We start from the raw sequence: 27,872 nt of genomic DNA on the forward strand, positions 1-27,872 counted from the left end.
CCTGGTGGCAGCTTTCAAGGCAAAGGTCTGGAAGTCTAAGTCTTGGTGGTGATGGTGCATGTCAGGGTGGGCCGAAGAGGCAACCAAAGCATCACAGAGTTGGGATGTTGTCCATGAGGTCGTCATGTGGCACTCGTGTGGCGTGGTTCATGGGTACATTGGGAAGAAGGCACCCCAAGCAGGGAGACCCAGAGCTGTCAGACACAGAACAGACAAAAAGGTTGTGGGTAGTCCCGAGCGTGTCGTTTCAAAGGGGACATTGTGTTTGACAAGCATCTGTGTCTTCCACATCAAAGTGGCTAGGTTTGTATAAAAGTAAAGAATCAAGGCTGGTGTTTTCCTTGAGTTTTGATGATTTCTCGCCTCACATGCTCCTAGAGAAGACAAAAATGTATGTGTTGCAGAAGTGACCTGCGAGATGGACTGCAAAAGGGAAACCCAAATCAACAACCAGCCTGTCAGTGTTACCTCTGTTCCTGGCATGGTCACGAATCCTGGTGGATCCTGCTGGATATTATGTCAAGGAAGATGGAAATTCTGGAGGCGATAGCTGAAAGGCAAGAGGGCTTCACAAAAGGCAAATTGTGCCTCACAAGTTTTGAGGTTTTCTTCAATGGGACTACAGCGTTGATGGATAATGGAGGATGAGCTACCTCATCCACCTGGCCTTGTGCAAAGCATTTGATTCTATTGCACACAACAGACTTGTCTCTATGATAGAGAGATGTGGATTTGATGGATGGATGTTTCGGTGAGTAAGGAATATGCAGGAGTCCAAGTGCACTCAAAGCGTTGCGGTTAATGCCTTGATGTCCAGGTGGAGACCAGTAATGTGTGGTGTTCATCTGGTGTCCTTAGGGGAACCAGGACAATTTACTGCCTTTGCCAGGCACACGGAGACAGGGATTGAGTGCACCCTTAGCGAGTTTGTATGTGACACCAAGCTGAACGTGAGCCAGCAATGTGCCCTTCTGGCCAAGGAGACCAGTAGTATCCTGGGCTGCATGAAGAAGTGTGTAATAAACAGGTCAGGGGAGATGCTCCTCCCTGCCTACTCTGCGGTAGTGAGGCTGCATCTGGAGTCTTGTGTCCCGTTCCATGCTCCTCAACTCAAGACAGAAAAGGTACCAGTGGAGAAACTGCAGTAGAGTACAAGATGATGTTTGGACTGGAATTTGTGTCTCCTATGGAGAGGCAGAGACGTGGGTGTGTTTATCCTGGAGAAGAGAAGGACGAGGGGCTCCTATCACTGCTTATGAATATCACCAGGGCCTTGGCCAACAGGATGGGCCCAGATCATTTTGAGTGGTGCCCAGCTACAGGACAAGGGGCATCAGGTACAAAATGGAACTTGTGTTTCCCAAGCAAACATCTCGAACTGTTATTCTTGTGAGAGTGATGGTGCGCTGGAATTGGCTGCCCAGGGAGGGAGTGCAGTCTACTTCTCCAGAGTTCCCAAAATCCAGTCTGGATGCATTCCTGTAGAGCCTGATCGAGGTGACCCTGCTTTAGCAGGAGGTTTGGACTTGGAGATCTCCAGAGATCTCTTCCAAAATAACCCAACCATTCTGTGATTCTGCAGTTCTGTGATTTTGCTTCTGTGGTGGGGAGAGAGTCATCCTGGGGAAGAGAGTCAAGTGTCTGCTTTCCTGGGGAGCTGGCATCAGAGGTCTGGATAGTGGTGCATGAGCAGGGGCAATTTTTGTCTTGGCAAGTGAAGGGCTTGTGTCATGTTCTGGAAGTGTCCCTGTGCTGCTCTGTGTTGTTGTTGTGGCTGGGGACGTAGAGCCTGGGAGGAGCTTGTAATCTCTTTCTACCCACCTCAATGGCCCCTGTAACCTTGGCTTTGTGCTGGGTGGGGTTGGAAGAAGCTTGGGAGAAGAAAGAAGAGGAGGCTTCTCAGGCTGGGATGCAGGAAAACTTTATTGGGTGGGTGCGGAAATAGAGAAGACAGAAGCGTCAAGTGGAAGGGAGCAAGTTCGAGGTGCAAGGACGTGCATCTTCAACCCATGGTGTGGCTTCCAGGGTGTGAGTGGTTGGTGTCAAGGGAGGTGGAGAGGACCCTTAGCAAGGGTAGCAGCCTCTCCTGCCACCGAACCAGCCGAGACCTCTGCCACCATAGCAGCCCAGGCCTCCCAAGCCGTAGCCGTAGCCATAGCCGAAGGCCCCGTTGGAGACAGGCACTCCCTGGTAGCTGAGTTCGCTGCCCACGGCAGCCGATGCGGAGGATCCGACGGTGGTGCTCTGGGGGAAGGAGGTGAGGATGGGTCCTGGCAGGGTGACCAGCACGGTGGAAGGCTGGATGACGACGGAGGAGTCCTGGCACTGCCTGACACAGGGCTCGTTGCAGCTGTTGGCCAGCGGGGCGGGTGCGCAGGGGCGGCAGAGGTCGTTGCAGGCCATGGGTGTGGTGTCAGGGTCCCTGGAAGAGAAGGTGTTGAGCAAGGGTCAGGATGTTGGTTTGCGAGGGGCAAAGTGTGAGGAGGGCAGGGGAATGGGGAGGCGTGGGTGGGTCTGTGAGGTTCGTGGTGGTGGGGAGGCATGTGGGCTGTTGAGGCTGGGGTAGAGCATGGTGGAAGAGAGGGAGGAGGTCGGACAGGAGAAGGAGCCTCAGGGTTTTGAGACTCACCTTGTTGAGCGTGGAGGAGACGGTGTGCAGGGAAGGTTGTGAGGGAGAGAGGTGCTGGGGCAGCTTTTATGGTGTTGCGCGAGGGGCGGGACGGGCTTTGTGCGTGAGTGCATTTTGCAGGCAGCAGCTGTGTCCTGGCCCAGCGTGGCGAGTCATGAGATGGGGTGTGTTTTCCTTGCCCCAGTTCTTCAATGTCATGTCCTCCTCTTGAGGACGTGTCCACTATGTGGTGGCGGCTGCTTTGAAGTGAGAATCTTAGAGGTAAAAGGCTTGGTGTCGATGTTGGGTGCCAGGGCAGGCGCAAGAGGTCACCGAAGCGTAGGAGAGGTGTAATGGTGTCAGTGAGGTAATCGCATGGTACATTTCTTGTGTGGTTTGTGAGTGCGTTGTGATGATCTGACCCCATTTCCTGGCAGCCTGACCCAGCTCAGCCCGAATTAGGAGAGGCAAGGAGGTCATCAACATGTCATGCCATCTACTTGGCCCTGGTGGCAGCTTTCAAGGCAAAGGTTTGGAAGTCTAAGTCTTGGTGGTAATGGTGAATGTCAGGGTGGGCCGAAGAGGCAACCAAAGCATCGCAGAGTTGGGATGTTGTCCGTGAGGTCGTCATGTGGCACTCGTGTGGCGTGGTTCGTGGGTACATTGGGAAGAAGGCACCCCAAGCAGGGAGACCCAGAGCTGTCAGACACAGAACAGACAAAAAGGTTATGGGTAGTCCCGAGCGTGTTGTTTCAAAGGGAACATTGTGTTTGACAAGCATCTGTGTCTTCTACATCAAAGTGGCTAAGTTTGTATAAAAGTAAAGAATCAAGGCTGGTGTTTTCCTTGAGTTTTGATGATTTCTCGCCTCACATGCTCCTAGACAAGACAAAAATGTACGTGTGTCAGAAGTGACCTGCGAGATGGACTGCAAAAGGGAAACCCAAATCGACAACCAGCCTGTCAGTGTTACCTCTGTTCCTGGCATGGTCACGAATCCTGGTGGATCCTGCTGGATATTATGTCAAGGAAGATGGAAATTCTGGAGGCGATAGCTGAAAGGCAAGAGGGCTTCACAAAAGGCAAATTGTGCCTCACAAGTTTTGAGGTTTTCTTCAATGGCACTACAGCGTTGATGGATAATGGAGGATGAGCTACCTCATCCACCTGGCCTTGTGCAAATCATTTGATTCTATTGCACACAACAGACTTGTCTCTACGATAGAGAGATGTGGATTTGATGGGTGGATGTTTCGGTGAGTAAGGAATATGCAGGAGTCCAAGTGCACTCAAAGCGTTGCGGTTAATGCCTTGATGTCCAGGTGGAGACCAGTAATGTGTGGTGTTCATCTGGTGTCCTTAGGGGAACCAGGACAATTTACTGCCTTTGCCAGGCACACGGAGACAGGGATTGAGTGCACCCTTAGCGAGTTTGTATGTGACACCAAGCTGAACGTGAGCCAGCAATGTGCCCTTCTGGCCAAGGAGACCAGTAGTATCCTGGGCTGCATGAAGAAGTGTGTAATAAACAGGTCAGGGGAGATGCTCCTCCCTGCCTACTCTGCGGTAGTGAGGCTGCATCTGGAGTCTTGTGTCCCGTTCCATGCTCCTCAACTCAAGACAGAAAAGGTACCAGTGGAGAAACTGCAGTAGAGTACAAGATGATGTTTGGACTGGAATTTGTGTCTCCTATGGAGAGGCAGAGACGTGGGTGTGTTTATCCTGGAGAAGAGAAGGACGAGGGGCTCCTATCACTGCTTATGAATATCACCAGGGCCTTGGCCAACAGGATGGGCCCAGATCATTTTGAGTGGTGCCCAGCTACAGGACAAGGGGCATCAGGTACAAAATGGAACTTGTGTTTCCCAAGCAAACATCTCGAACTGTTATTCTTGTGAGAGTGATGGTGCGCTGGAATTGGCTGCCCAGGGAGGGAGTGCAGTCTACTTCTCCAGAGTTCCCAAAATCCAGTCTGGATGCATTCCTGTAGAGCCTGATCGAGGTGACCCTGCTTTAGCAGGAGGTTTGGACTTGGAGATCTCCAGAGATCTCTTCCAAAATAACCCAACCATTCTGTGATTCTGCAGTTCTGTGATTTTGCTTCTGTGGTGGGGAGAGAGTCATCCTGGGGAAGAGAGTCAAGTGTCTGCTTTCCTGGGGAGCTGGCATCAGAGGTCTGGATAGTGGTGCATGAGCAGGGGCAATTTTTGTCTTGGCAAGTGAAGGGCTTGTGTCATGTTCTGGAAGTGTCCCTGTGCTGCTCTGTGTTGTTGTTGTGGCTGGGGACGTAGAGCCTGGGAGGAGCTTGTAATCTCTTTCTACCCACCTCAATGGCCCCTGTAACCTTGGCTTTGTGCTGGGTGGGGTTGGAAGAAGCTTGGGAGAAGAAAGAAGAGGAGGCTTCTCAGGCTGGGATGCAGGAAAACTTTATTGGGTGGGTGCGGAAATAGAGAAGACAGAAGCGTCAAGTGGAAGGGAGCAAGTTCGAGGTGCAAGGACGTGCATCTTCAACCCATGGTGTGGCTTCCAGGGTGTGAGTGGTTGGTGTCAAGGGAGGTGGAGAGGACCCTTAGCAAGGGTAGCAGCCTCTCCTGCCACCGAACCAGCCGAGACCTCTGCCACCATAGCAGCCCAGGCCTCCCAAGCCGTAGCCGTAGCCATAGCCGAAGGCCCCGTTGGAGACAGGCACTCCCTGGTAGCTGAGTTCGCTGCCCACGGCAGCCGATGCGGAGGATCCGACGGTGGTGCTCTGGGGGAAGGAGGTGAGGATGGGTCCTGGCAGGGTGACCAGCACGGTGGAAGGCTGGATGACGACGGAGGAGTCCTGGCACTGCCTGACACAGGGCTCGTTGCAGCTGTTGGCCAGCGGGGCGGGTGCGCAGGGGCGGCAGAGGTCGTTGCAGGCCATGGGTGTGGTGTCAGGGTCCCTGGAAGAGAAGGTGTTGAGCAAGGGTCAGGATGTTGGTTTGCGAGGGGCAAAGTGTGAGGAGGGCAGGGGAATGGGGAGGCGTGGGTGGGTCTGTGAGGTTCGTGGTGGTGGGGAGGCATGTGGGCTGTTGAGGCTGGGGTAGAGCATGGTGGAAGAGAGGGAGGAGGTCGGACAGGAGAAGGAGCCTCAGGGTTTTGAGACTCACCTTGTTGAGCGTGGAGGAGACGGTGTGCAGGGAAGGTTGTGAGGGAGAGAGGTGCTGGGGCAGCTTTTATGGTGTTGCGCGAGGGGCGGGACGGGCTTTGTGCGTGAGTGCATTTTGCAGGCAGCAGCTGTGTCCTGGCCCAGCGTGGCGAGTCATGAGATGGGGTGTGTTTTCCTTGCCCCAGTTCTTCAATGTCATGTCCTCCTCTTGAGGACGTGTCCACTATGTGGTGGCGGCTGCTTTGAAGTGAGAATCTTAGAGGTAAAAGGCTTGGTGTCGATGTTGGGTGCCAGGGCAGGCGCAAGAGGTCACCGAAGCGTAGGAGAGGTGTAATGGTGTCAGTGAGGTAATCGCATGGTACATTTCTTGTGTGGTTTGTGAGTGCGTTGTGATGATCTGACCCCATTTCCTGGCAGCCTGACCCAGCTCAGCCCGAATTAGGAGAGGCAAGGAGGTCATCAACATGTCATGCCATCTACTTGGCCCTGGTGGCAGCTTTCAAGGCAAAGGTTTGGAAGTCTAAGTCTTGGTGGTAATGGTGAATGTCAGGGTGGGCCGAAGAGGCAACCAAAGCATCGCAGAGTTGGGATGTTGTCCGTGAGGTCGTCATGTGGCACTCGTGTGGCGTGGTTCGTGGGTACATTGGGAAGAAGGCACCCCAAGCAGGGAGACCCAGAGCTGTCAGACACAGAACAGACAAAAAGGTTATGGGTAGTCCCGAGCGTGTTGTTTCAAAGGGAACATTGTGTTTGACAAGCATCTGTGTCTTCTACATCAAAGTGGCTAAGTTTGTATAAAAGTAAAGAATCAAGGCTGGTGTTTTCCTTGAGTTTTGATGATTTCTCGCCTCACATGCTCCTAGACAAGACAAAAATGTACGTGTGTCAGAAGTGACCTGCGAGATGGACTGCAAAAGGGAAACCCAAATCGACAACCAGCCTGTCAGTGTTACCTCTGTTCCTGGCATGGTCACGAATCCTGGTGGATCCTGCTGGATATTATGTCAAGGAAGATGGAAATTCTGGAGGCGATAGCTGAAAGGCAAGAGGGCTTCACAAAAGGCAAATTGTGCCTCACAAGTTTTGAGGTTTTCTTCAATGGCACTACAGCGTTGATGGATAATGGAGGATGAGCTACCTCATCCACCTGGCCTTGTGCAAATCATTTGATTCTATTGCACACAACAGACTTGTCTCTACGATAGAGAGATGTGGATTTGATGGGTGGATGTTTCGGTGAGTAAGGAATATGCAGGAGTCCAAGTGCACTCAAAGCGTTGCGGTTAATGCCTTGATGTCCAGGTGGAGACCAGTAATGTGTGGTGTTCATCTGGTGTCCTTAGGGGAACCAGGACAATTTACTGCCTTTGCCAGGCACACGGAGACAGGGATTGAGTGCACCCTTAGCGAGTTTGTATGTGACACCAAGCTGAACGTGAGCCAGCAATGTGCCCTTCTGGCCAAGGAGACCAGTAGTATCCTGGGCTGCATGAAGAAGTGTGTAATAAACAGGTCAGGGGAGATGCTCCTCCCTGCCTACTCTGCGGTAGTGAGGCTGCATCTGGAGTCTTGTGTCCCGTTCCATGCTCCTCAACTCAAGACAGAAAAGGTACCAGTGGAGAAACTGCAGTAGAGTACAAGATGATGTTTGGACTGGAATTTGTGTCTCCTATGGAGAGGCAGAGACGTGGGTGTGTTTATCCTGGAGAAGAGAAGGACGAGGGGCTCCTATCACTGCTTATGAATATCACCAGGGCCTTGGCCAACAGGATGGGCCCAGATCATTTTGAGTGGTGCCCAGCTACAGGACAAGGGGCATCAGGTACAAAATGGAACTTGTGTTTCCCAAGCAAACATCTCGAACTGTTATTCTTGTGAGAGTGATGGTGCGCTGGAATTGGCTGCCCAGGGAGGGAGTGCAGTCTACTTCTCCAGAGTTCCCAAAATCCAGTCTGGATGCATTCGTGTAGAGCCTGATCGAGGTGACCCTGCTTTAGCAGGAGGTTTGGACTTGGAGATCTCCAGAGATCTCTTCCAAAATAACCCAACCATTCTGTGATTCTGCAGTTCTGTGATTTTGCTTCTGTGGTGGGGAGAGAGTCATCCTGGGGAAGAGAGTCAAGTGTCTGCTTTCCTGGGGAGCTGGCATCAGAGGTCTGGATAGTGGTGCATGAGCAGGGGCAATTTTTGTCTTGGCAAGTGAAGGGCTTGTGTCATGTTCTGGAAGTGTCCCTGTGCTGCTCTGTGTTGTTGTTGTGGCTGGGGACGTAGAGCCTGGGAGGAGCTTGTAATCTCTTTCTACCCACCTCAATGGCCCCTGTAACCTTGGCTTTGTGCTGGGTGGGGTTGGAAGAAGCTTGGGAGAAGAAAGAAGAGGAGGCTTCTCAGGCTGGGATGCAGGAAAACTTTATTGGGTGGGTGCGGAAATAGAGAAGACAGAAGCGTCAAGTGGAAGGGAGCAAGTTCGAGGTGCAAGGACGTGCATCTTCAACCCATGGTGTGGCTTCCAGGGTGTGAGTGGTTGGTGTCAAGGGAGGTGGAGAGGACCCTTAGCAAGGGTAGCAGCCTCTCCTGCCACCGAACCAGCCGAGACCTCTGCCACCATAGCAGCCCAGGCCTCCCAAGCCGTAGCCGTAGCCATAGCCGAAGGCCCCGTTGGAGACAGGCACTCCCTGGTAGCTGAGTTCGCTGCCCACGGCAGCCGATGCGGAGGATCCGACGGTGGTGCTCTGGGGGAAGGAGGTGAGGATGGGTCCTGGCAGGGTGACCAGCACGGTGGAAGGCTGGATGACGACGGAGGAGTCCTGGCACTGCCTGACACAGGGCTCGTTGCAGCTGTTGGCCAGCGGGGCGGGTGCGCAGGGGCGGCAGAGGTCGTTGCAGGCCATGGGTGTGGTGTGGAGGGTCCCTGGAAGAGAAGGTGTTGAGCAAGTGGTGGCGCATGGGGGTTTTGAAATGTGGAGTGTGAGGAGGGAAGGGATGTTGGGAGGTTGGGGTGGTTCTGTGGGGAGTGTGGCGGTGGGGAGGAATGTCGGCAGGAGAGGCTGGGGCAGAGCGTGGTGGAAGAGAGGGAGGAGGTTGGACAGGAGGAGGAGGCTCAGGGTTTTGAGACTCACCTTGTTGAGTGCAGAGGAGAAGGTGTGCAGAGAAGGTTGTGAGGGAGAGAGGTGCTGGGCCAGCTTTTATGGTGGTGCGTGAGGGGCGGGACAGGCTTTGTGCATGAGTGCATTTTGCAGGCAGCAGCTGTGTCCTGGCCCAGCGTGGCGAGTCATGAGGTGGGGTGTGTTTTCCTTGCCCCCGTTCTTCAATGTCATGTCCTCCTCTTGAGGACGTGTCCACTTGGTGGTGGCGGCATCTTTGAAGTGTGAGTGTTAGAGGCCAAAGACTTGGTGCTGCTGAAGTGTGTCAGGGCAGGCGCAAGAGGTGACCAAAGCGTAGGAGAGGTGTAATGGTGTCAGTGAGGCCATTGCTTACCACTTTTGTTGTGTGGTTTGTGGGTGCATTGTGAGGAGGAAATGGCAATTGCTGGTAGCCACACAAACCACTGCTCAACCCTGGTCAGAAGAGTTGATGAGGACGTATGAATATGGATTTCTGAAGAGGACATCATGCTTGACCAAGCTATGCATCTTCTGCATTAAAGTGAGTAGGTCTGTAGAGGGGGAAAGAACAAAGGCTTGTGTTTACCTTGAATTTTGCGTGAAGCTTTTTATGTTTTCTCTCCTTGCATCCTCCTAGAAAAGACCAAAATGCATGCTTTGCATAAGTGACCAGCGAGTTGAACTGCCAAGTGGTTGAATGGTTGGGGCCAGAGGCTTGTGATGGGTGGCAGGGTGTCCTGATGGAAAGAAATCTCAATTAATGTAGCCCAGGAAGTGGATCTTTGGGAACAAATCTGTTCAGCATCCTTCGCAATGACATGAGCAGTGGGATGGAGTGAACCCTCAGCAAGGCAGCAGATGGTAACTCTCATTTTAAAGACGCAAAAGGGAGACCCAGGTCAACTATCAGCCTGTCAGTGTCACCTCTGTGCCTGCCAATGTCACGGATTGTGGCAGATCCTCCTGGAAACTATGCCAAGGCGTGTGGAAATTAAGGAGGAGATTGCTGAAAGACAAGATGCCTTCCCAAAAGGCAAATTGTTCCTTAGAAATTTGGAGTCTTTGTGCGATGGGTCTACAATGTTGGTGGGGAAGGGAAGAGGAACAGAACTCACCTACCTGGCCCTCTGCAAATCATATGAAAGTGTCTCACGCATCATCCTTTTCTAAATGGAGGCTGCGTGCAGTGAGGCTACAGTGTTGGTGGAGAAGGGAAGAGGAACTGGCCTGATCTACTTGGCCTTGTGTAATGTATTTGATACCGCCACTCACAGCACCCTTGTCTCTGACATTGAAAGATGTGGATTTGATGGGTGGACAGAATCACACAGAATCACAGAATCACAGAATAACCAGGTTGGAAGAGACCCACCGGATCACCGAGTCCAACCGTTCCTACCAAACACTAAACCATATCCCTCAGCACCTCGTCCACCCGTGCCTTAAACACCTCCAGGGAAGGTGACTCAACCACCTCCCTGGGCAGCCTGTTCCAGTGCCCAATGACCCTTTCTGTAAAGAATTTTTTCCTAACGTCTAGCCTAAACCTCCCCTGTCGGAGCTTGAGGCCATTCCCTCTTGTCCTGTCCCCTGTCACTTGGGAGAAGAGGACCTCTTGGTTTGTAAGAATTATGCGGGATTGTTCCACTCAGAGTGCTGGGGTCAAGGTCTCGATGTACAGGTGGAGATCAGTGACTAGCGGTGTCCACCTAGTGTCTGTCCTGGGACAACGATTATTCACTGTCTTTGTCAGGGACATAGAGAGTGGGAGTGAGTGCACCCTCAGTGAGTCTGAAGAAGACACCAAGCTGAGTGGTATGATGAATACCCAAGAGGAAAGGTCTGTCCTTGTCTAAATGGAGAGATGTGGATCTGATGAGTGGATTGCTTGGTTGATAAGGAATCATCTGGATGCCGAAGGATTGTGGTCAATAGCTTGTTGTCCCGGTAGAGACCAGTCACGAGTGGTGTCGTCAGGAGTCCATATTGGGACCGGTATTATTTACGGTCTTTTCCAGGGCCGCAGACAATGGCATTGAGTGCACCCTCTGCCAGTTTGCAGATGACACCAAGCTGAATGATGTTGTGGACTCTCCAGAGGAAAGGGTTGCTAGCCAGAGCAGCCTTGACCAGCTAGGGACACGAGCCCATGCAAATCTGCGAGTTCGACAAGGCCAAATGCCAGGTCCTTGTCCTTGATATGAGTCAGCAATGTGCACTGGTGGTGAAGACTGAGGGTATTCTGGAGTGTGTCAAGAAGAGTGTAGCAAGAGGGTTGAATGAGATGCTCCTCCCCATCTACTCTGCCCTAGAGAGGCCGCATAGAATCCTAGAATAGTTGGGGTTGGAAGGGATCTTAAAGATCATCTAGTTCCATCCCCTTGCCATGGGGAAGGACATCCCACTAGATGAGGTTACCCAAGCCCCTATCCAATCTGGCCTTAAACAAGTCCTGGGGTGGAGCATCGCCAGCTCCAGAAACTCAAGGAACTATTGGAGAGAGTCCAGTGGAGGCCATGGAGGTGCTTAAAAGGCCTAGAGCTTCTCTCTGACTTTGAAAGGTTGAAAGACCCTGGTTGCTTTTGCTTGGAGAAGAGAAGATTGAGAAGAGAAATCATCAAAGAAGATCAATATGCAAAGAGAAGGATTCAAGAGGATGGGGCCAGACTTTTCTAAGTAGACGCTAGCTACTGGACAAGGAGCAAAAGGCGCAAATAGTAGCACAGGAAGTTGAACGTGAACATGAGCAAAGCCTGATTTATTGTAAGGGTGATAGAGCACTGGGCAGCCAGTTCTGGAAAAACTGAAATCCAATCTGATGCATTCCTGTACAGCCTGATTGAGGTGACCCTGCTTTAGCAGGAGGTTTGGACTGGGAGATCTCCAGAGATCTCTTCCAATGCAACCCAACCATTCTGTGGTTCTGTAGTTCTGTGATTTTGCTTGCTGTGGTGGCCAGAGAGTCATCCTGGGGAAGAATCAAGAGTTTGTTAACCAGGGGAGCTGACATCGGAGGTCTGGATAGCGGTGAACTAGCATGGGCATGATTTGCCTGGGCAAGCGAAGGGCTTTTGTCATGTTCTGGAAGTGTCTCTGCCCTGCTCTCTATTGTTGTTGTGGCTGGGGACATAAACCATACGTGGAGATTGCAACATCTTTCCAACCACCTCAATGGCCACTGTAGCCTTGGTGTTGTGCTGGGAGAGGTTGGATGAACTTTAAAAGAAGAGAGGAGGCGACTCAAGCTTGAATGCAGGAGAACTTTATTGAGGGGGAGTGAAATTGAGAAGGAAGGAGCACCAAGTGGAAGGGAGCAAGTCTGAGGTGCAAGGAGGCGAATCCTCAGTGCATGCTGTGTCTTCCAAGGTGTATGTCGCTAGTCTCAGGGGTGGTGGAGAGGACCCTTAGCATGGGTAGCAGACGCTCCTGCCACCGAACCAGCCGAGACCTCTGCCACCATAGCAGCCCAGGCCTCCCAAGCCGTAGCCGTAGCCATAGCCGAAGGCCCCGTTGGAGACGGGCACTCCCTGGTAGCTGAGTTCGCTGCCCACGGCAGCCGATGCGGAGGATCCGACGGTGGTGCTCTGGGGGAAGGAGGTGAGGATGGGTCCTGGCAGGGTGACCAGCACGGCAGGAGGCTGGATGACGACGGAGGAGTCCTGGCACTGCCTGATGCAGGGCTCGTTGCAGCTGTTGGCCAGCGGGGCGGGTGCGCAGGGGCGGCAGAGGTCGTTGCAGGCCATGGGTGTGGTGTGGAGGGTCCCTGGAAGAGAAGGTGTTGAGCAAGGGTCAGGATGTTGGTTTGCGAGGGGCAAAGTGTGAGGAGGGCAGGAGAATGGGGAGGCGTGGGTGGGTCTGTGAGGTTTGTGGTGGTGGGGAGGCATGTGGGCTGTTGAGGCTGGGGTAGAGCATGGTGGAAGAGAGGGAGGAGGTTGGACAGGAGAAGGAGCCTCAGGGTTTTGAGACTCACCTTGTTGAGCGTGGAGGAGATGGTGTGCAGGGAAGGTTGTGAGGGAGAGAGGTGCTGGGCCAGCTTTTATGGTGGTGCGCGAGGGGCGGGACGGGCTTTGTGCATGAGTGCATTTTGCAGGCAGCAGCTGTGTCCTGGCCCAGCGTGGCGAGTCATGAGGTGGGGTGTGTTTTCCTTGCCCCAGTTCTTCAATGTCATGTCCTCCTATTGAGGACGTGTCCACTATGTGGTGGCGGCTGCTTTGAAGTGAGGATCTTAGAGGTAAAAGGCTTGGTGTCAATGTTGGGTGCCAGGGCAGGCGCAAGAGGTGACCGAAGCGTAGGAGAGGTGTAATGGTGTCAGTGAGGTAATCACATGGTACATTTCTTGTGTGGTTTGTGAGTGCGTTGTGATGATGGGAGCCCATTTCCTGGCAGCCTGACCCAGCTCAGCCCGAATTAGGAGAGGCAAGGAGGTCATCAACATGTCATGCCATCTACTTGGCCCTGGTGGCAGCTTTCAAGGCAAAGGTTTGGAAATCTAAGTCTTGGTGGTGATGGTGAATGTCAGGGTGGGCCAAAGAGGCAACCAAAGCATCGCAGAGTTGGGATGTTGTCCGTGAGGTCGTCATGTGGCACTCGTGTGGCGTGGTTCGTGGGTACATTGGGAAGAAGGCACCCCAAGCAGGGAGACCCAGAGCTGTCAGACACAGAACAGACTAAAAGGTGGTGGGTAGTCCCGAGCGTGTCGTTTCAAAGGGAACATTGTGTTTGACAAGCATCTGTGTCTTCTACATCAAAGTGGCTAGGTTTGTATAAAAGTAAAGAATCAAGGCTGGTGTTTTCCTTGAGTTTTGATGATTTCTCGCCTCACGTGCTCCTAGACAAGACAAAAATATATGTGATGCATAAATGACCTGCGAGATGGACTGCAAAAGGGAAACCCAAATCAACAACCAGCCTGTCAGTGTTACCTCTATTCCTGGCATGGTCACGAATCCTGGTGGATCCTGCTGGATATTATGTCAAGGAAGATGGAAATTCTGGAGGCGATAGCTGAAAGGCAAGAGGGCTTCACAAAAGGCAAATTGTGCCTCACAAGTTTTGAGGTTTTCTTCAATGGCACTACAGCGTTGATGGATAATGGAGGATGAGCTACCTCATCCACCTGGCCTTGTGCAAAGCATTTGATTCTATTGCACACAACAGACTTGTCCCTACGATAGAGAGATGTGGATTTGATGGGTGGATGTTTCGGTGAGTAAGGAATATGCAGGAGTCCAAGTGCACTCAAAGCGTTGCGGTTAATGCCTTGATGTCCAGGTGGAGACCAGTAATGGGTGGTGTTCATCTGGTGTCCTTAGGGGAACCAGGACAATTTACTGCCTTTGCCAGGCACACGGAGACAGGGATTGAGTGCACCCTTAGCGAGTTTGTATATGACACCAAGCTGAACGTGAGCCAGCAATGTGCCTTTCTGGCCAAGGAGACCAGTAGTATCCTAGGCTGCATGAAGAAGTGTGTAATAAACAGGTCAGGGGAGATGCTCCTCCCTGCCTATTCTGCGGTAGTGAGGCTGCATCTGGAGTCTTGTGTCCCGTTCCATGCTCCTCAACTCAAGACAGAAAAGGTACCAGTGGAGAAACTGCAGTAGAGTACAAGATGATGTTTGGACTGGAATTTGTTTCTCCTAAGGAAAGGCAGAGACGTGGGTGTGTTTATCCTGGAGAAGAGAAGGACGAGGGGCTCCTATCACCGCTTATGAATATCACCAGGGCCTAGGCCAACAGGATGGGCCCAGATCATTTTGAGTGGTGCCCAGCTACAGGACAAGGGGCATCAGGTACAAAATGGAACTTGCGTTTCCCAAGCAAACATCTCAAAATGTTATTCTTGTGAGAGTGATGGTGCGCTGGAATTGGCTGCCCAGGGAGGGAGTGCAGTCTACTTCTCCGGAGTTCCCGAAATCCAGTCTGGATGCATTCGTGTAGAGCCTGATCGAGGTGACCCTGCTTTAGCAGTAGGTTTGGACTTGGAGATCTCCAGAGATCTCTTCCAAAATAACCCAACCATTCTGTGATTCTGCAGTTCTGTGATTTTGCTTCTGTGGTGGGGAGAGAGTCATCCTGGGGAAGAGAGTCAAGTGTCTGCTTTCCAGGGGAGCTGGCATCAGAGGTCTGGATAGTGGTGCATGAGCAGGGGCAATTTTTGTCTTGGCAAGTGAAGGGCTTGTGTCATGTTCTGGAAGTGTCCCTGTGCTGCTCTGTGTTGTTGTTGTGGCGGGGGACGTAGAGCCTAGGAGGAGCTTGTAATCTCTTTCTACCCACCCCAATGGCCACTGTAGCCCTGGCTTTGTGCTGGGTGGGGTTGGAAGAAGCTTGGGAGAAGAAAGAAGAGGAGGCTTCACAGGCTGGGATGCAGGAAAACTTTATTGGGTGGGTGCGGAAATAGAGAAGACAGAAGCGTCAAGTGGAAGGGAGCAAGTTCGAGGTGCAAGGACGTGCATCTTCAAGCCATGGTGTGGCTTCCAGGGTGTGAGTGCTTGGAGTCAAGGGTGGTGGAGAGGACCCTTAGCAAGGGTAGCAGCCTCTCCTGCCACCGAACCAGCCGAGACCTCTGCCACCATAGCAGCCCAGGCCTCCCAAGCCGTAGCCGTAGCCGTAGCCGAAGGCCCCGTTGGAGACAGGCACTCCCTGGTAGCTGAGTTCGCTGCCCACGGCAGCCGATGCAGAGGATCCGACGGTGGTGCTCTGGGGGAAGGAGGTGAGGATGGGTCCTGGCAGGGTGACCAGCACGGTGGAAGGCTGGATGACGACGGAGGAGTCCTGGCACTGCCTGACACAGGGCTCGTTGCAGCTGTTGGCCAGCGGGGCGGGTGCGCAGGGGCGGCAGAGGTCGTTGCAGGCCATGGGTGTGGTGTGGAGGGTCCCTGGAAGAGAAGGTGTTGAGCAAGGGTCAGGATGTTGGTTTGCGAGGGGCAAAGTGTGAGGAGGGTAGGGGAATGGGGAGGCGTGGGTGGGTCTGTGAGGTTCGTGGTGGTGGGGAGGCGTGTGGGCTGTTGAGGCTGGGGTAGAGCATGGTGGAAGAGAGGGAGCAGGTCGGACAGGAGAAGGAGCCTCAGGGTTTTGAGACTCACCTTGTTGAGCGTGGAGGAGAAGGTGTGCGGAGAAGGTTGTGAGGGAGAGAGGTGCTGGGCCAGCTTTTATGGTGGTGCGCGAGGGGCGGGACGGGCTTTGTGCGTGAGTGCATTTTGCAGGCAGCAGCTGTGTCCTGGCCCAGCGTGGCGAGTCATGAGGTGGGGTGTGTTTTCCTTGCCCCAGTTCTTCAATGTCATGTCCTCCTCTTGAGGACGTGTCCACTATGTGGTGGCGGCTGCTTTGAAGTGAGGATCTTAGAGGTAAAAGGCTTGGTGTCGATGTTGGGTGCCAGGGCAGGCGCAAGAGGTGACCGAAGCGTAGGAGAGGTGTAATGGTGTCAGTGAGGTAATCGCATGGTACATTTCTTGTGTGGTTTGTGAGAGCGTTGTGATGATGGGAGCCCATTTCCTGGCAGCCTGACCCAGCTCAGCCCGAATTAGGAGAGGCAAGGAGGTCATCAACATGTCATGCCATCTACTTGGCCCTGGTGGCAGCTTTCAAGGCAAAGGTTTGGAAGTCTAAGTCTTGGTGGTGATGGTGAATGTCAGGGTGGGCCGAAGAGGCAACCAAAGCATCGCAGAGTTGGGATGTTGTCCGTGAGGTCGTCATGTGGCACTCGTGTGGCGTGGTTCGTGGGTACATTGGGAAGAAGGCACCCCAAGCAGGGAGACCCAGAGCTGTCAGACACAGAACAGACAAAAAGGTGGTGGGTAGTCCCGAGCGTGTCGTTTCAAAGGGGACATTGTGTTTGACAAGCATCTGTGTCTTCTACATCAAAGTGGCTAGGTTTGTATAAAAGTAAAGAATCAAGGCTGGTGTTTTCCTTGAGTTTTGATGATTTCTCGCCTCACATGCTCCTAGACAAGACAAAAATGTACGTGTGTCAGAAGTGACCTGCGAGATGGACTGCAAAAGGGAAACCCAAATCGACAACCAGCCTGTCAGTGTTACCTCTGTTCCTGGCATGGTCACGAATCCTGGTGGATCCTGCTGGATATTATGTCAAGGAAGATGGAAATTCTGGAGGCGATAGCTGAAAGGCAAGAGGGCTTCACAAAAGGCAAATTGTGCCTCACAAGTTTTGAGGTTTTCTTCAATGGCACTACAGCGTTGATGGATAATGGAGGATGAGCTACCTCATCCACCTGGCCTTGTGCAAATCATTTGATTCTATTGCACACAACAGACTTGTCCCTACGATAGAGAGATGTGGATTTGATGGGTGGATGTTTCGGTGAGTAAGGAATATGCAGGAGTCCAAGTGCACTCAAAGCGTTGCGGTTAATGCCTTGATGTCCAGGTGGAGACCAGTAATGTGTGGTGTTCATCTGGTGTCCTTAGGGGAACCAGGACAATTTACTGCCTTTGCCAGACACACGGAGACAGGGATTGAGTGCACCCTTAGCGAGTTTGTATGTGACACCAAGCTGAACGTGAGCCAGCAATGTGCCCTTCTGGCCAAGGAGACCAGTAGTATCCTGGGCTGCATGAAGAAGTGTGTAATAAACAGGTCTGGGGAGATGCTCCTCCCTGCCTACTCTGCGGTAGTGAGGCTGCATCTGGAGTCTTGTGTCCCGTTCCATGCTCCTCAACTCAAGACAGAAAAGGTACCAGTGGAGAAACTGCAGTAGAGTACAAGATGATGTTTGGACTGGAATTTGTGTCTCCTAAGGAGAGGCAGAGACGTGGGTGTGTTTATCCTGGAGAAGAGAAGGACGAGGGGCTCCTATCACTGCTTATGAGTATCACCAGGGCCTTGGCCAACAGGATGGGCCCAGATCATTTTGAGTGGTGCCCAGCTACAGGACAAGGGGCATCAGGTACAAAATGGAACTTGCGTTTCCCAAGCAAACATCTCGAACTGTTATTCTTGTGAGAGTGATGGTGCGCTGGAATTGGCTGCCCAGGGAGGGAGTGCAGTCTACTTCTCCGGAGCTCCCGAAATCCAGTCTGGATGCATTCCTGTAGAGCCTGATCGAGGTGACCCTGCTTTAGCAGGAGGTTTGGACTTGGAGATCTCCAGAGATCTCTTCCAAAATAACCCAACCATTCTGTGATTCTGCAGTTCTGTGATTTTGCTTCTGTGGTGGGGAGAGAGTCGTCCTGGGGAAGAGAGTCAAGTGTCTGCTTTCCTGGGGAGCTGGCATCAGAGGTCTGGATAGTGGTGCATGAGCAGGGGCAATTTTTGTCTTGGCAAGTGAAGGGCTTGTGTCATGTTCTGGAAGTGTCCCTGTGCTGCTCTGTGTTGTTGTTGTGGCGGGGGACGTAAAGCCTAGGCGGAGCTTGTAATCTCTTTCTAGCCACCCCAATGGCCACTGTAGCCCTGGCTTTGTGCTGGGTGGGGTTGGAAGAAGCTTGGGAGAAGAAAGAAGAGGAGGCTTCTCAGGCTGGGATGCAGGAAAACTTTATTGGGTGGGTGCGGAAATAGAGAAGACAGAAGCGTCAAGTGGAAGGGAGCAAGTTCGAGGTGCAAGGACGTGCATCTTCAAGCCATGGTGTGGCTTCCAGGGTGTGAGTGGTTGGTGTCAAGGGTGGTGGAGAGGACCCTTAGCAAGGGTAGCAGCCTCTCCTGCCACCGAACCAGCCGAGACCTCTGCCACCATAGCAGCCCAGGCCTCCCAAGCCGTAGCCGTAGCCATAGCCGAAGGCCCCGTTGGAGACAGGCACTCCCTGGTAGCTGAGTTCGCTGCCCACGGCAGCCGATGCAGAGGATCCGACGGTGGTGCTCTGGGGGAAGGAGGTGAGGATGGGTCCTGGCAGGGTGACCAGCACGGTGGAAGGCTGGATGACGACGGAGGAGTCCTGGCACTGCCTGACACAGGGCTCGTTGCAGCTGTTGGCCAGCGGGGCGGGTGCGCAGGGGCGGCAGAGGTCGTTGCAGGCCATGGGTGTGGTGTGGAGGGTCCCTGGAAGAGAAGGTGTTGAGCAAGTGGTGGCGCATGGGGGTTTTGAAATGTGGAGTGTGAGGAGGGAAGGGATGTTGGGAGGTTGGGGTGGTTCTGTGGGGAGTGTGGCGGTGGGGAGGAATGTCGGCGGGAGAGGCTGGGGCAGAGCGTGGTGGAAGAGAGGGAGGAGGTTGGACAGGAGGAGGAGGCTCAGGGTTTTGAGACTCACCTTGTTGAGTGCAGAGGAGAAGGTGTGCAGAGAAGGTTGTGAGGGAGAGAGGTGCTGGGCCAGCTTTTATGGTGGTGCGCGAGGGGCGGGACAGGCTTTGTGCATGAGTGCATTTTGCAGGCAGCAGCTGTGTCCTGGCCCAGCGTGGCGAGTCATGAGGTGGGGTGTGTTTTCCTTGCCCCCGTTCTTCAATGTCATGTCCTCCTCTTGAGGACGTGTCCAATTGGTGGTGGCGGCATCTTTGAAGTGTGAGTGTTAGAGGCCAAAGACTTGGTGCTGCTGAAGTGTGTCAGGGCAGGCGCAAGAGGTGACCAAAGCGTAGGAGAGGTGTAATGGTGTCAGTGAGGCCATTGCTTACCACTTTTGTTGTGTGGTTTGTGGGTGCATTGTGAGGAGGAAATGGCAATTGCTGGTAGCCACACAAACCACTGCTCAACCCTGGTCAGAAAAGTTGATGAGGACGTATGAATATGGATTTCTGAAGAGGACATCATGCTTGACCAAGCTATGCATCTTCTGCATTAAAGTGAGTAGGTCTGTAGAGGGGGAAAGAACAAAGGCTTGTGTTTACCTTGAATTTTGCGTGAAGCTTTTTATGTTTTCTCTCCTTGCATCCTCCTAGAAAAGACCAAAATGCATGCTTTGCATAAGTGACCAGCGAGTTGAACTGCCAAGTGGTTGAATGGTTGGGGCCAGAGGCTTGTGATGGGTGGCAGGGTGTCCTGATGGAAAGAAATCTCAATTAATGTAGCCCAGGATGTGGATCTTTGGGAACAAATCTGTTCAGCATCCTTCGCAATGACATGAGCAGTGGGATGGAGTGAACCCTCAGCAAGGCAGCAGATGGTAACTCTCATTTTAAAGACGCAAAAGGGAGACCCAGGTCAACTATCAGCCTGTCAGTGTCACCTCTGTGCCTGCCAATGTCACGGATTGTGGCAGATCCTCCTGGAAACTATGCCAAGGCGTGTGGAAATTAAGGAGGAGATTGCTGAAAGACAAGATGCCTTCCCAAAAGGCAAATTGTTCCTTAGAAATTTGGAGTCTTTGTGCGATGGGTCTACAATGTTGGTGGGGAAGGGAAGAGGAACAGAACTCACCTACCTGGCCCTCTGCAAATCATATGGAAGTGTCTCACGCATCATCCTTTTCTAAATGGAGGCTGCGTGCAGTGAGGCTACAGTGTTGGTGGAGAAGGGAAGAGGAACTGGCCTCATCTACTTGGCCTTGTGTAATGTATTTGATACCGCCACTCACAGCACCCTTGTCTCTGACATTGAAAGATGTGGATTTGATGGGTGGACCTCTTGGTTTGTAAGAATTATGCGGGATTGTTCCACTCAGAGTGCTGGGGTCAAGGTCTCGATGTACAGGTGGAGATCAGTGACTAGCGGTGTCCACCTAGTGTCTGTCCTGGGACAACGATTATTCACTGTCTTTGTCAGGGACATAGAGAGTGGGAGTGAGTGCACCCTCAGGGAGTCTGAAGAAGACACCAAGCTGAGTGGTATGATGAATACCCAAGAGGAAAGGTCTGTCCTTGTCTAAATGGAGAGATGTGGATCTGATGAGTGGATTGCTTGGTTGATAAGGAATCATCTGGATGCCGAAGGATTGTGGTCAATAGCTTGTTGTCCCGGTAGAGACCAGTCACGAGTGGTGTCGTCAGGAGTCCATATTGGGACCAGTATTATTTACGGTCTTTGCCAGGGCCGCAGACAATGGCATTGAGTGCACCCTCTGCCAGTTTGCAGATGACACCAAGCTGAATGATGTTGTGGACTCTCCAGAGGAAAGGGTTGCTAGCCAGAGCAGCCTTGACCAGCTAGGGACACGAGCCCATGCAAATCTGCGAGTTCGACAAGGCCAAATGCCAGGTCCTTGTCCTTGATATGAGTCAGCAATGTGCACTGGTGGTGAAGACTGAGGGTATTCTGGAGTGTGTCAAGAAGAGTGTAGCAAGAGGGTTGAATGAGATGCTCCTCCCCATCTACTCTGCCCTAGAGAGGCCGCATAGAATCCTAGAATAGTTGGGGTTGGAAGGGATCTTAAAGATCATCTAGTTCCATCCCCTTGCCATGGGGAAGGACATCCCACTAGATGAGGTTACCCAAGCCCCTATCCAATCTGGCCTTAAACAAGTCCTGGGGTGGAGCATCGCCAGCTCCAGAAACTCAAGGAACTATTGGAGAGAGTCCAGTGGAGGCCATGGAGGTGCTTAAAAGGCCTAGAGCTTCTCTCTGACTTTGAAAGGTTGAAAGACCCTGGTTGCTTTTGCTTGGAGAAGAGAAGATTGAGAAGAGAAATCATCAAAGAAGATCAATATGCAAAGAGAAGGATTCAAGAGGATGGGGCCAGACTTTTCTAAGTAGACGCTAGCTACTGGACAAGGAGCAAAAGGCGCAAATAGTAGCACAGGAAGTTGAACGTGAACATGAGCAAAGCCTGATTTATTGTAAGGGTGATAGAGCACTGGGCAGCCAGTTCTGGAAAAACTGAAATCCAATCTGATGCATTCCTGTACAGCCTGATTGAGGTGACCCTGCTTTAGCAGGAGGTTTGGACTGGGAGATCTCCAGAGATCTCTTCCAATGCAACCCAACCATTCTGTGGTTCTGTAGTTCTGTGATTTTGCTTGCTGTGGTGGCCAGAGAGTCATCCTGGGGAAGAATCAAGAGTTTGTTAACCAGGGGAGCTGACATCGGAGGTCTGGATAGCGGTGAACTAGCATGGGCATGATTTGCCTGGGCAAGCGAAGGGCTTTTGTCATGTTCTGGAAGTGTCTCTGCCCTGCTCTCTATTGTTGTTGTGGCTGGGGACATAAACCATACGTGGAGATTGCAACATCTTTCCAACCACCTCAATGGCCACTGTAGCCTTGGTGTTGTGCTGGGAGAGGTTGGATGAACTTTAAAAGAAGAGAGGAGGCGACTCAAGCTTGAATGCAGGAGAACTTTATTGAGGGGGAGTGAAATTGAGAAGGAAGGAGCACCAAGTGGAAGGGAGCAAGTCTGAGGTGCAAGGAGGCGAATCCTCAGTGCATGCTGTGTCTTCCAAGGTGTATGTCGCTAGTCTCAGGGGTGGTGGAGAGGACCCTTAGCATGGGTAGCAGACGCTCCTGCCACCGAACCAGCCGAGACCTCTGCCACCATAGCAGCCCAGGCCTCCCAAGCCGTAGCCGTAGCCATAGCCGAAGGCCCCGTTGGAGACGGGCACTCCCTGGTAGCTGAGTTCGCTGCCCACGGCAGCCGATGCGGAGGATCCGACGGTGGTGCTCTGGGGGAAGGAGGTGAGGATGGGTCCTGGCAGGGTGACCAGCACGGCAGGAGGCTGGATGACGACGGAGGAGTCCTGGCACTGCCTGATGCAGGGCTCGTTGCAGCTGTTGGCCAGCGGGGCGGGTGCGCAGGGGCGGCAGAGGTCGTTGCAGGCCATGGGTGTGGTGTGGAGGGTCCCTGGAAGAGAAGGTGTTGAGCAAGGGTCAGGATGTTGGTTTGCGAGGGGCAAAGTGTGAGGAGGGCAGGAGAATGGGGAGGCGTGGGTGGGTCTGTGAGGTTTGTGGTGGTGGGGAGGCATGTGGGCTGTTGAGGCTGGGGTAGAGCATGGTGGAAGAGAGGGAGGAGGTTGGACAGGAGAAGGAGCCTCAGGGTTTTGAGACTCACCTTGTTGAGCGTGGAGGAGATGGTGTGCAGGGAAGGTTGTGAGGGAGAGAGGTGCTGGGCCAGCTTTTATGGTGGTGCGCGAGGGGCGGGACGGGCTTTGTGCATGAGTGCATTTTGCAGGCAGCAGCTGTGTCCTGGCCCAGCGTGGCGAGTCATGAGGTGGGGTGTGTTTTCCTTGCCCCAGTTCTTCAATGTCATGTCCTCCTATTGAGGACGTGTCCACTATGTGGTGGTGGCTGCTTTGAAGTGAGGATCTTAGAGGTAAAAGGCTTGGTGTCGATGTTGGGTGCCAGGGCAGGCGCAAGAGGTGACCGAAGCGTAGGAGAGGTGTAATGGTGTCAGTGAGGTAATCGCATGGTACATTTCTTGTGTGGTTTGTGAGTGCGTTGTGATGATGGGAGCCCATTTCCTGGCAGCCTGACCCAGCTCAGCCCGAATTAGGAGAGGCAAGGAGGTCATCAACATGTCATGCCATCTACTTGGCCCTGGTGGCAGCTTTCAAGGCAAAGGTTTGGAAATCTAAGTCTTGGTGGTGATGGTGAATGTCAGGGTGGGCCAAAGAGGCAACCAAAGCATCGCAGAGTTGGGATGTTGTCCGTGAGGTCGTCATGTGGCACTCGTGTGGCGTGGTTCGTGGGTACATTGGGAAGAAGGCACCCCAAGCAGGGAGACCCAGAGCTGTCAGACACAGAACAGACAAAAAGGTGGTGGGTAGTCCCGAGCGTGTCGTTTCAAAGGGAACATTGTGTTTGACAAGCATCTGTGTCTTCTACATCAAAGTGGCTAGGTTTGTATAAAAGTAAAGAATCAAGGCTGGTGTTTTCCTTGAGTTTTGATGATTTCTCGCCTCACGTGCTCCTAGACAAGACAAAAATATATGTGATGCATAAATGACCTGCGAGATGGACTGCAAAAGGGAAACCCAAATCAACAACCAGCCTGTCAGTGTTACCTCTATTCCTGGCATGGTCACGAATCCTGGTGGATCCTGCTGGATATTATGTCAAGGAAGATGGAAATTCTGGAGGCGATAGCTGAAAGGCAAGAGGGCTTCACAAAAGGCAAATTGTGCCTCACAAGTTTTGAGGTTTTCTTCAATGGCACTACAGCGTTGATGGATAATGGAGGATGAGCTACCTCATCCACCTGGCCTTGTGCAAAGCATTTGATTCTATTGCACACAACAGACTTGTCCCTACGATAGAGAGATGTGGATTTGATGGGTGGATGTTTCGGTGAGTAAGGAATATGCAGGAGTCCAAGTGCACTCAAAGCGTTGCGGTTAATGCCTTGATGTCCAGGTGGAGACCAGTAATGGGTGGTGTTCATCTGGTGTCCTTAGGGGAACCAGGACAATTTACTGCCTTTGCCAGGCACACGGAGACAGGGATTGAGTGCACCCTTAGCGAGTTTGTATATGACACCAAGCTGAACGTGAGCCAGCAATGTGCCTTTCTGGCCAAGGAGACCAGTAGTATCCTAGGCTGCATGAAGAAGTGTGTAATAAACAGGTCAGGGGAGATGCTCCTCCCTGCCTATTCTGCGGTAGTGAGGCTGCATCTGGAGTCTTGTGTCCCGTTCCATGCTCCTCAACTCAAGACAGAAAAGGTACCAGTGGAGAAACTGCAGTAGAGTACAAGATGATGTTTGGACTGGAATTTGTGTCTCCTAAGGAAAGGCAGAGACGTGGGTGTGTTTATCCTGGAGAAGAGAAGGACGAGGGGCTCCTATCACCGCTTATGAATATCACCAGGGCCTAGGCCAACAGGATGGGCCCAGATCATTTTGAGTGGTGCCCAGCTACAGGACAAGGGGCATCAGGTACAAAATGGAACTTGCGTTTCCCAAGCAAACATCTCAAAATGTTATTCTTGTGAGAGTGATGGTGCGCTGGAATTGGCTGCCCAGGGAGGGAGTGCAGTCTACTTCTCCGGAGTTCCCGAAATCCAGTCTGGATGCATTCGTGTAGAGCCTGATCGAGGTGACCCTGCTTTAGCAGTAGGTTTGGACTTGGAGATCTCCAGAGATCTCTTCCAAAATAACCCAACCATTCTGTGATTCTGCAGTTCTGTGATTTTGCTTCTGTGGTGGGGAGAGAGTCATCCTGGGGAAGAGAGTCAAGTGTCTGCTTTCCAGGGGAGCTGGCATCAGAGGTCTGGATAGTGGTGCATGAGCAGGGGCAATTTTTGTCTTGGCAAGTGAAGGGCTTGTGTCATGTTCTGGAAGTGTCCCTGTGCTGCTCTGTGTTGTTGTTGTGGCGGGGGACGTAGAGCCTAGGAGGAGCTTGTAATCTCTTTCTACCCACCCCAATGGCCACTGTAGCCCTGGCTTTGTGCTGGGTGGGGTTGGAAGAAGCTTGGGAGAAGAAAGAAGAGGAGGCTTCACAGGCTGGGATGCAGGAAAACTTTATTGGGTGGGTGCGGAAATAGAGAAGACAGAAGCGTCAAGTGGAAGGGAGCAAGTTCGAGGTGCAAGGACGTGCATCTTCAAGCCATGGTGTGGCTTCCAGGGTGTGAGTGCTTGGAGTCAAGGGTGGTGGAGAGGACCCTTAGCAAGGGTAGCAGCCTCTCCTGCCACCGAACCAGCCGAGACCTCTGCCACCATAGCAGCCCAGGCCTCCCAAGCCGTAGCCGTAGCCATAGCCGAAGGCCCCGTTGGAGACAGGCACTCCCTGGTAGCTGAGTTCGCTGCCCACGGCAGCCGATGCAGAGGATCCGACGGTGGTGCTCTGGGGGAAGGAGGTGAGGATGGGTCCTGGCAGGGTGACCAGCACGGTGGAAGGCTGGATGACGACGGAGGAGTCCTGGCACTGCCTGACACAGGGCTCGTTGCAGCTGTTGGCCAGCGGGGCGGGTGCGCAGGGGCGGCAGAGGTCGTTGCAGGCCATGGGTGTGGTGTGGAGGGTCCCTGGAAGAGAAGGTGTTGAGCAAGGGTCAGGATGTTGGTTTGCGAGGGGCAAAGTGTGAGGAGGGTAGGGGAATGGGGAGGCGTGGGTGGGTCTGTGAGGTTCGTGGTGGTGGGGAGGCGTGTGGGCTGTTGAGGCTGGGGTAGAGCATGGTGGAAGAGAGGGAGCAGGTCGGACAGGAGAAGGAGCCTCAGGGTTTTGAGACTCACCTTGTTGAGCGTGGAGGAGAAGGTGTGCGGAGAAGGTTGTGAGGGAGAGAGGTGCTGGGCCAGCTTTTATGGTGGTGCGCGAGGGGCGGGACGGGCTTTGTGCGTGAGTGCATTTTGCAGGCAGCAGCTGTGTCCTGGCCCAGCGTGGCGAGTCATGAGGTGGGGTGTGTTTTCCTTGCCCCAGTTCTTCAATGTCATGTCCTCCTCTTGAGGACGTGTCCACTATGTGGTGGCGGCTGCTTTGAAGTGAGGATCTTAGAGGTAAAAGGCTTGGTGTCGATGTTGGGTGCCAGGGCAGGCGCAAGAGGTGACCGAAGCGTAGGAGAGGTGTAATGGTGTCAGTGAGGTAATCGCATGGTACATTTCTTGTGTGGTTTGTGAGTGCGTTGTGATGATCTGACCCCATTTCCTGGCAGCCTGACCCAGCTCAGCCCGAATTAGGAGAGGCAAGGAGGTCATCAACATGTCATGCCATCTACTTGGCCCTGGTGGCAGCTTTCAAGGCAAAGGTTTGGAAGTCTAAGTCTTGGTGGTGATGGTGAATGTCAGGGTGGGCCGAAGAGGCAACCAAAGCATCGCAGAGTTGGGATGTTGTCCGTGAGGTCGTCATGTGGCACTCGTGTGGCGTGGTTCGTGGGTACATTGGGAAGAAGGCACCCCAAGCAGGGAGACCCAGAGCTGTCAGACACAGAACAGACAAAAAGGTGGTGGGTAGTCCCGAGCGTGTCGTTTCAAAGGGAACATTGTGTTTGACAAGCATCTGTGTCTTCTACATCAAAGTGGCTAGGTTTGTATAAAAGTAAAGAATCAAGGCTGGTGTTTTCCTTGAGTTTTGATGATTTCTCGCCTCACATGCTCCTAGACAAGACAAAAATGTACGTGTGTCAGAAGTGACCTGCGAGATGGACTGCAAAAGGGAAACCCAAATCGACAACCAGCCTGTCAGTGTTACCTCTGTTCCTGGCACGGTCACGAATCCTGGTGGATCCTGCTGGATATTATGTCAAGGAAGATGGAAATTCTGGAGGCGATAGCTGAAAGGCAAGAGGGCTTCACAAAAGGCAAATTGTGCCTCACAAGTTTTGAGGTTTTCTTCAATGGCACTACAGCGTTGATGGATAATGGAGGATGAGCTACCTCATCCACCTGGCCTTGTGCAAAGCATTTGATTCTATTGCACACAACAGACTTGTCCCTACGATAGAGAGATGTGGATTTGATGGGTGGATGTTTCGGTGAGTAAGGAATATGCAGGAGTCCAAGTGCACTCAAAGCGTTGCGGTTAATGCCTTGATGTCCAGGTGGAGACCAGTAATGTGTGGTGTTCATCTGGTGTCCTTAGGGGAACCAGGACAATTTACTGCCTTTGCCAGACACACAGAGACAGGGATTGAGTGCACCCTTAGCGAGTTTGTATGTGACACCAAGCTGAACGTGAGCCAGCAATGTGCCCTTCTGGCCAAGGAGGCCAGTAGTATCCTGGGCTGCATGAAGAAGTGTGTAATAAACAGGTCAGGGGAGATGCTCCTCCCTGCCTACTCTGCGGTAGTGAGGCTGCATCTGGAGTCTTGTGTCCCGTTCCATGCTCCTCAACTCAAGACAGAAAAGGTACCAGTGGAGAAACTGCAGTAGAGTACAAGATGATGTTTGGACTGGAATTTGTGTCTCCTAAGGAGAGGCAGAGATGTGGGTGTGTTTATCCTGGAGAAGAGAAGGACGAGGGGCTCCTATCACTGCTTATGAATATCACCAGGGCCTAGGCCAACAGGATGGGCCCAGATCATTTTGAGTGGTGCCCAGCTACAGGACAAGGGGCATCAGGTACAAAATGGAACTTGCGTTTCCCAAGCAAACATCTCAAAATGTTATTCTTGTGAGAGTGATGGTGCACTGGAATTGGCTGCCCAGGGAGGGAGTGCAGTCTACTTCTCCGGAGTTCCCGAAATCCAGTCTGGATGCATTCGTGTAGAGCCTGATTGAGGTGACCCTGCTTTAGCAGTAGGTTTGGACTTGGCGATCTCCAGAGATCTCTTCCAAAATAACCCAACCATTCTG

At 52.7% G+C, this 27,872-nt stretch overlaps 5 protein-coding genes across 5 annotated transcripts; all 5 read right to left on the reverse strand.

Moving 5' to 3' along the window:
- Positions 1-2,064: 2,064 nt before the first annotated feature.
- LOC138718702 (feather keratin-like) lies at positions 2,065-5,516 on the reverse strand. Its single transcript, XM_069853202.1, has 2 exons — positions 5,248-5,516; positions 2,065-2,164 (listed from the first exon to the last, which is right to left on the reverse strand). The coding sequence occupies exons 1-2, from the start codon at positions 5,514-5,516 to the stop codon at positions 2,065-2,067; spliced, it is 369 nt and encodes a 122-aa protein (XP_069709303.1).
- Positions 5,517-6,217: 701 nt separating this feature from the next.
- Positions 6,218-15,699, reverse strand: LOC138718703 (feather keratin-like). Its single transcript, XM_069853204.1, has 3 exons — positions 15,431-15,699; positions 8,335-8,390; positions 6,218-6,420 (listed from the first exon to the last, which is right to left on the reverse strand). The coding sequence occupies exons 1-3, from the start codon at positions 15,697-15,699 to the stop codon at positions 6,218-6,220; spliced, it is 528 nt and encodes a 175-aa protein (XP_069709305.1).
- LOC138718479 (feather keratin-like) lies at positions 12,247-12,594 on the reverse strand. The gene has a single exon (XM_069852984.1). The coding sequence runs from the start codon at positions 12,583-12,585 to the stop codon at positions 12,247-12,249; it is 339 nt and encodes a 112-aa protein (XP_069709085.1). The 5' UTR covers positions 12,586-12,594.
- A 2,775-nt stretch (positions 15,700-18,474) lies between the features above and the next one.
- Positions 18,475-18,813, reverse strand: LOC138718704 (feather keratin-like). The gene has a single exon (XM_069853205.1). The coding sequence runs from the start codon at positions 18,811-18,813 to the stop codon at positions 18,475-18,477; it is 339 nt and encodes a 112-aa protein (XP_069709306.1).
- Positions 18,814-22,137: 3,324 nt separating this feature from the next.
- On the reverse strand, positions 22,138-22,476 carry LOC138718705 (feather keratin-like). The gene has a single exon (XM_069853206.1). The coding sequence runs from the start codon at positions 22,474-22,476 to the stop codon at positions 22,138-22,140; it is 339 nt and encodes a 112-aa protein (XP_069709307.1).
- Between the last annotated feature and the right edge of the window lie 5,396 nt (positions 22,477-27,872).

This window comes from Phaenicophaeus curvirostris, chromosome 3 (genome assembly GCF_032191515.1).
Source record: "Phaenicophaeus curvirostris isolate KB17595 chromosome 3, BPBGC_Pcur_1.0, whole genome shotgun sequence".
Classification (NCBI taxonomy): Eukaryota; Metazoa; Chordata; class Aves; order Cuculiformes; family Cuculidae; genus Phaenicophaeus; species Phaenicophaeus curvirostris.